Source organism: Mandrillus leucophaeus, unplaced genomic scaffold (assembly GCF_000951045.1).
Source record: "Mandrillus leucophaeus isolate KB7577 unplaced genomic scaffold, Mleu.le_1.0 Scaffold69, whole genome shotgun sequence".
In the NCBI taxonomy this organism is placed as follows: domain Eukaryota; kingdom Metazoa; phylum Chordata; class Mammalia; order Primates; family Cercopithecidae; genus Mandrillus; species Mandrillus leucophaeus.
In genome coordinates this window covers 2,761,101-2,768,642 of record NW_012107474.1, presented here as the reverse complement: position 1 = coordinate 2,768,642, position 7,542 = coordinate 2,761,101, and the positions used below count along the sequence as shown (strand labels likewise).

At 45.5% G+C, this 7,542-nt stretch overlaps 1 protein-coding gene across 3 annotated transcripts in view; it reads left to right on the top strand.

Moving 5' to 3' along the window:
• Positions 1-1,382, top strand: part of PKNOX1 (PBX/knotted 1 homeobox 1) — a 32,759-nt gene extending 31,377 nt beyond the window's left edge. For all 3 annotated transcript variants that reach the window (XM_012002547.1, XM_012002546.1, XM_012002548.1), the window contains one exon: positions 38-1,382. In XM_012002547.1, coding sequence (XP_011857937.1) covers positions 38-249 — 212 coding nt within the window. In that variant the 3' untranslated portion in view covers positions 250-1,382. The remainder of the gene's footprint in view (positions 1-37) is intronic.
• The last annotated feature ends 6,160 nt before the right edge of the window (positions 1,383-7,542 follow it).

Here is a 7,542-nt window from a genome sequence, read left to right as displayed (position 1 = left end):
CTAATTTAAATAATGACACACCTTCATCCTGCTGCAGGAGCTGTTGTCACCATCACCACGCCCGTGAACATGAACGTGGACAGCCTTCAGTCTCTGTCCTCGGACGGGGCCACCCTGGCGGTGCAGCAGGTCATGATGGCAGGGCAGAGCGAGGACGAGTCTGTGGACAGCACAGAGGAGGACGCGGGTGCTCTGGCCCCTGCCCACATCAGTGGGCTTGTCTTGGAGAACAGTGACTCCCTACAGTAGGGGCAGGAGCAGATGCACCTGACTTTTTAGAGTTTGCACAGCAAACATTTTACACAGTTTTATTTCTAATATGTTTTATATGTAGATATAGAAGAGTGCACTTTTGTATTTCATAGTAAGCTTAAAGCGAGTCTTTGCCGGTGCAGCGACTTCTTTCAAGAGTGTGTGTGTGTGTGTGTGTGTTTTTAAAGAAATTCTTTAAAGGTTTAACGCTAGATTGTGAGGAATGACACACCACTCCCTCCCCACCTTGAATCCCTAATTAGATTAAGAAATAGCGCTGCCATTTTCTAAACCGTGATGCAGTTTTCACTTCGTTCTGTGGTTCCAGCAGATCTCAGTGGGCTGGCTTATTTGTGTGGCCCATGGATTTGAAAGAAGCTGCTGCACCCGAAACTGCCAGTGTGCGGTGACAACGGCACACGCCTAGACTGAGTGTGGTTTCATCGTGAGTGGATGGATGGCAAGCTTAGCAAGCCTAAGTCCGCTCATGTTCAGTGAGCCTGTTTCATTTGCTATATATAAAAAGAAACTCCTATTTTTACCTTGCTGGAATTATTGGATAAAAAAGCTATTTTTATAAATTCGTTATGAATTGGATGATGACTATATTGAGGATAAAATTTCTAGAGAAAGAAACAATACATGCTTGCTATTAATATTTCAATTTGGAATGTTCTGAATTGACCAAATTTAATGAACCTGCCCAAAGTTAGCTACTGTTCCATGGTTCTTTGCTCTCCCAGGGTAGTGATGAGCATTTACTACTATAAAAGAAACAGCTATTTAATGAAATTTTGATATCTGCAGATTTTTGTTGATATGTAATGCTCGGATTGCATTTTACACTTGATCTAAACATGTATCGAAATGTATTTGCTAAATAGGACTTCAGGTAAGTGAGGCGAAATGGTAGCCAGTGATCCGTTAGGAGCTCTTACCATACATACTCCAGTCTAATTTAAATCTGACCACAGTTGCATGGTTGCTTTACCATGTCAGCTGTGTATTGTTTTAGAAGTTTTAAATTCAAAATATGTTATGCACAGAATGTTTATTATAAACTAATATAAAATGTGCTCTACCCCATTGGCTCAGAGCTAGGGCAAGCAGCAGATATTCAGACTTTATTACTTAACTAGCCGACATCCCTGGAGTCCCAGCGGCGAGTTGGTCTGGCGAGGGCGCAGCGGCAGCCCCCACGGGTTGGCTCCCACGTTTGCATTTGTGGCTGGTCTCCTGGTGTCAGTGTTCTCTTGTTGTACGTTGTTGCTTTTGACTTTCCAGAGCCCTCCTGCTCACTTGACCGTATGAGATTTGGAGTAACTTGTAGGACTAATGTTTCCTGGTAACAAGATGAACTGAAAGAGTGGGCTGGGTTCTGTTTTCTTCGGTTTTGATTTGTTTTCATTTGTTTACTTAGGAGTGGTGCTTTTTCTCAGAAAACAGGCCACAGTGTTTCATACAGAATGTCTTTATATCATCTGAAATGGTATGGCCCAAGTTCATTTGTTTATAGGGTCAGGAATGTCTTTAATTCTTGAGATTCAACAGTAATGATTGGTTGTAAGCCAAGGGACATTTTAAGCGAGTGAAGTGTTTTTTCTGGAACTGATTTTTCCCAAAAGAATATATTAATTGAAGTTAATCATAGGGGAGTACTTCTAGATAACTTAGAAGTCAGCGGGAAACATACAGAAATGTATTTTAAAATCTTTCAGGAGCTTTAACTGAAAGACTTGATTATCAGCTCTTTTGGGGAGAGAATGACTTTTTTTTTTTTTTTTTTTTTTGAGGCAGAGTTTTGCTCTTGTTGCCCAGGCTGGAGGGCAATGGTGCGATCTCAGCTCACTGCAACCTCTACCTCCCTGGTTCAAACAATTCTCCTTCCTCAGCCTCCCGAGTTGCTAGGATTACAGACATGCGCCACCACGCCTGGCTAATTTTGTATTTTTAGTAGAGATGGGTTTCTCCATGTTGGTCAGTCTGGTCTCAAACTCCCGACCTCAGGTGATCCACCTGCCTCGGCCTCCCAAAGTGCTGGGATTACAGGCGTGAGCCACCATGCCTGGCCGAGAATGAAGCCACCATTGCATTCCTCATTTGTGAACTGTTTTCTCATATTTTAAGTCAAGTCTACAAGATCATTTTAACCTAAGTTCCAACTTTGTTGACTTTTTAAAATAAGCACCCATGAAAGCCAGCCGGCCCTTCCTCCTTCCCTTACCACCCTCCGTCTCTTGGGCTGCCTGCTCTTTAGTGTAGATTGGTGGAAGCCATTCACAGAATGTAGACTCATGTATAGGTCACTGTTTCTTTCCCGCATTAGAAATCACATTCACTGAGCAGTGGATGGAATTTAAACACTGCCCTTGCCCAGCACAGTAGAGCGTGCCTCTCGTTCCAGCTACTCGGGAGTCTGAGGCAGAGGATGACATGTGCCAGGAGTTTGAGGCTGCAGTGCACTGTGCCTGCACCTGTGAATAGCCACTGCACTCCATCTTGGGCAACACAGTGAGACCCCATCTATAAAAAGAGGGCACTGTGTGAACCTTGGTGGCACTGGGAAGCTCTGGCCTGAGAGTTAAACACCCATGCTGAATGGTACAGTGTGCATTCTCCAGCTGAAAACTTTCAACTTTCCTAAATTCATACTAAATTCAGAGGAATAGGATAAAGATCACGTAGAGAGAGGGTGCTTATGGACATAGCCTGAGTTTCCTTTAACCTCTCTCCACTGGGTGCTTTTAACTAGCTTCTACGTGGCAAGCCGTTTCAGTTTGTAAAATCACTGCCCAGCATGTTTGAGGTCAGTTGGCACCTTAAAACACCTGTTCCCCAGCCCTCGGACAGTGGAAAGAATCTGTAAAAGTGTGACCCCTTTAAGATTTCATTTTAAATGATCGGATTTGATCCCAGTTTTATTCTTGTTGAATTTTTCCCTATGAAGGCTCCCTTTGAATGTGTCTTGAGACCCAAATTGAGCATGTTGCTGTTGTTGCTGCCCTGCACCTGTTGAGCAGGAGTGGCAGGGCTGGCTGTGCTGGGTTCCTGCACGCTCCTGTGAGGGACTAGCTCGGCCTTTGCGCTTTGATTCCAGCTAGTAAGATGAGTGGAAGTGTTTATCCAGTATGCAAAGGAAACCCTCACGGCTAAGGGCTCCGGGAGTTGTGTCTGTGTGACCTGAGAGTGATCCGGCTCCTGCCTGTGTGAGGAATCAGGGTGCCCAGCTGGGGTTCTGCCCCCTGTGAAAGCCCATTCCTGGCACTTAGAAAGAACTCAGCAATCTTCTTTCGTTCTAGTTATGTTCGGTCTTTGAAACTGACAATCTTTGAAATGTGAATACTGTAACAATATGTTTTCTTGGATTGTTGTCTTTAAAAAGGATTTTTGTGAAGCAATTGATTTATCAAAGCAAAAAAATTAAAAATAGAAACTTGCTTTATGAATGTTTTATTTTATAAAGCTCATGTCACCGAAAGCTGCTTTTCCATTTTAGGTAAAACATTGAGAGTGTTTTTCATGTTTTCTGGTGACATGTAGGGTCTGTAGTGACCCCTGCATATTGGGAAACCAGGACCACACTGCATCGGACTCTTCAGGTCCATTCACGTGTCCAAGAATCTTTCCTTCAATTCCTTACTTTGTTCATTCAGTGGCTGTCCAGGCAGAAAATGGAAACAGGTAGCTTTTATGTTTTTTATTATAGTTTTCCATAAATCTAATTATTCTGATAGTTCATATTATAAATTTTCATGACAAGAAAGTTCCTGAAGATTTAAAAGGTACATTAAAACAATTTCAGAGGGTTTTTAATCTTTGTTATCCAAAGTGTTATAACTCCCAAAAACTGTTCATGCTTAGAGGGTAAAGTCAGCAGACTTATATTTTAAAAACCACATCCAAAATTGTGAGTCTTGTTGGTGATTAGTAGTGACAGCTGACTGTATTGTTTCAGGAAATGTTTTTCATTGATTTACAGAAAACCGAGGCACCGTGTTGTGTCTCAAGTTCCCTCAGGTCGGAGGTGAGAGGACGGACATGAGCTTGATTAGTGTGGGGTCTCAGGCAGTCCCGGCATCTCTAGACTTTCAGGGCTTCCTTTGTGAAAAGGAAGGACTGGGCTGGGCGCGGTGGCTCCAGCCTGTAATCCCAGCACTTTTGGAGGCAGAGATGGGCAGATCATGAGGTCAGGAGATCGAGACCATCCTCGCTAACACAGTGAAACCCTGTCTCTACTTTAAAAAAAAAAAAAAAAAAAAACTATCCAGGCGAAGTGGCGGGCGCCTGTAGTCCCAGCTACTCGGGAGGCTGCAGGAGAATGGCATAAACCCGGGAGGCGGAGCTTGCAGTGAGCTGAGATCCGGCCACTGCACTCCAGCCTGGGCAACAGAGCGAGACTCCACCTCAAAAAAAAAAAAAAAAAAAGAACTGGCTTATAAGGTTTATTCTAGCTCTACAATGATGTTTATGACTAATATAGACTATCTCTCCATCTAGAGATGAGGAAGTGAGTAATGGTCTAGCAAATCCAGAAAATAAGAAATATTTGTATTAAATATTTAGTGTTTCACACTTTCTGAATTATACGAATGTCATAAATAATGTCTATTGTTTTTAGCTTTCATCCCATTCTATTATATATACTCTCAGAAGAAATTCTTAGTACAAGGCCAGGCTTGGTGGCTCACGCCTGTAATCCCAGCACTTAGTGAGGCCAAGCTGGGTGGACCACCCGAGGTCAGGAGTTTGAGATCAGCCTGGCTGGCCAACATGATGAAACCCCGTCTCTACTAAAAACGCAAAAATTAGCCAGGCGTGGTGGCTCATGCCTGTAATCCCAGCTACTCGGGAAACTGAGGCAGGAGAATCTCTTGAATCTGGGAGGCGGAGGTTGCAGTGAGCTGAGATTGCCCCACTGCTCTACAGCCTGGGGCATAAAGCGAGACTCTGTCTCAAAAAAAAAAAAAAAAACTTAGTACAAATTATTTTTGCCCTTCTACAGTAAGATCTTTGTACCTTCACTAAGACCTAGGATCATTGTTTAACTATCATTGTTCATAAAATCTGCGAGACGAGTGACTATATAGCATCTAAGCACGTGCGACTGAAAGCAGTGAATGCTGATCCCAGTGTGGCATCTGGGCCTGGGCCAGCTTTCCCCAATGCCACATCCTCACCACGTGGCCCAGCTCGGGTTGGCACCTGCAGGCTCCTCTCTGCCAGGCCTCCTCAGGTCTGGCTTTTGTAGTCTATAAAGGACTAGTTAGGGTTGCTTACTTGGATAATTTGTAAATATTTTGTATAAAAATAGTATTTAGAAGGTATCGTCATATACAGATGTTTCCATTCTTTATCTCGTTATGTGAATCAGGATTTCAACCCTGTAAAAAGCAAGAATGGTTTTAATATAAATCAGGAATTCTAGGCTGGGCGCGGTGGCTCACACCTTTAATCCCAGCACTTTGGGAGGCCGAGGCGGGCGGATCACCTGAGGTCAGGGGTTTGAGACCAGCCTGGCTGACGTGGAGAAACCTGGTCTGTACTAAAAATACAAAAATTAGTCGGGCATGGTGGTGGGTGCCTGAAATCCCAGCTACTCGGGAAGCTGAGGCAGGAGAATCGCTTGAACCCGGGAGGCAGAGGTTGTAGTGAGCCGAGACCATGCCACTGCAGTGCAGCCTGGGTAACAGAGTGAGACTCTGTCCCCCCTCCCCCCAAAAAAATCAGGAATTCTTTTATTCCAGAATCTTTCAAAAGAAACATTTTAGGCTGGGCACAGTGGCTCATGCCTATAATCCCAGCACTTTGGGAGGCCAAGGCGAGTGGGTCACAAGGTCAGGAGTTCCAGACCAGCCTGGCCAGTATGGTGAAACCCTGTCTCTACTGAAAATATAAAAAATTAGCCAGGCATGGTGGCGTGTGCCTGTAGTCCCAGCTACTTGGGAGGCTGAAGCAAGAGAATTCCATGAACCCAGGAGAGGGAGGTTGTGGTGAGCTGAGATCGCGCCACTGCACTCTAGCCTGGGCGACAGAGTGAGACTCCTTCTCCATAAAAAAAGAAAAGAAAAAACATTTTAATGATGGCTTTAGTTGCTTAGACATTTTTAGAAAATGGCCTGTAGAAAAATAAGGTATATTTAAAAATATTTCACTTTATATTCACTGTTTTCTTTCACATTATCTTAACACAGCAATCCATGTCAGAAATAAGTTGTGAAGCCCTTGACAGTTTACATTGTCTTGTGTGTGAGTGTCGACTGAGTTGTAGAGACCGCGGAGCGAGAGGAGAGCAGCCAGCGAAGGTGGAGAAATGCTCAGCTGAACTGTGCCAGGGAGTCCCAGGAAGGAGCGCTTCCCGCAGCAGAAGCTGTGCGAGTGTGGGTTGCTGTGGGAGGGTAGATGGGAGAAGGACAGGGGGCTGGGCAGCCAGGAGGGACTGGTGGCCTGGGAGACAGCAGTGCAGAGGAGAGGGGAGGGCGGAGGCAGGCGCCGTGGGTTCTGGGCATGGCCGTGAGCCACTGGAAGATGATATGGGAGCTTGTGTTTGCTCTGTTGGGGAAGAAGCCCTTATTTTGAGACCCCAAAGGCATACATCCGAGGGCAAAACATGGGTGATCTGGCCAGATAAAAATTCAGTTTTTCTGTGCAGTGGAGGACACAGAGGACTGTTAACAGGTGGTGACTGACAGCAGCACTTTCCTTGTTCCTTCTTTTCAATGCATAAAGCCAGCAAGGAGCCAGTGTTTAGGGGGATTCTAGAAGTCTCTAGAACCATGACAGTGAATGTTAATAGTTCATTGAAAGGAGACCAGAGGACCAAGCAGCACGTGAAGACTGCAGGCCTCGCCACGGCCAGGGAGTGTGAGCTGGAGCCCAGGGGCGTGCCGCCTTCCTGCAGTGAGGAAGCTGGGATTGGGGATCTGCAGAAACGGGAACTTGTGTGGTGCTAGCAGGAATATCACAGGGCTAGCCATTTTGGAATGAACCTGACAGTACAGTCACATGTCATGTAACAACGGGCTGTGCTCTGAGAAATGCCTCTTTAGGGGACTCTGTCACCGTAGGAACACCACAGTGCGCTCACACAGCTCACGACACACCCACCCTGTGTGGGCCCGTTGCTTCCGGCCAAAGACCAGCGCGGCACGTGACCCTGCTGTATACCCGGGGCAGTCCTAACATATCGTAAGGATTTGTGTGTCTAAACAGCTAAATTGGCCGGGTACCGTGGCTCACGCATGTAATCCCAGCACTCTGGGAGGCTGGGGCAGGCAGATCACTTGCACTGAG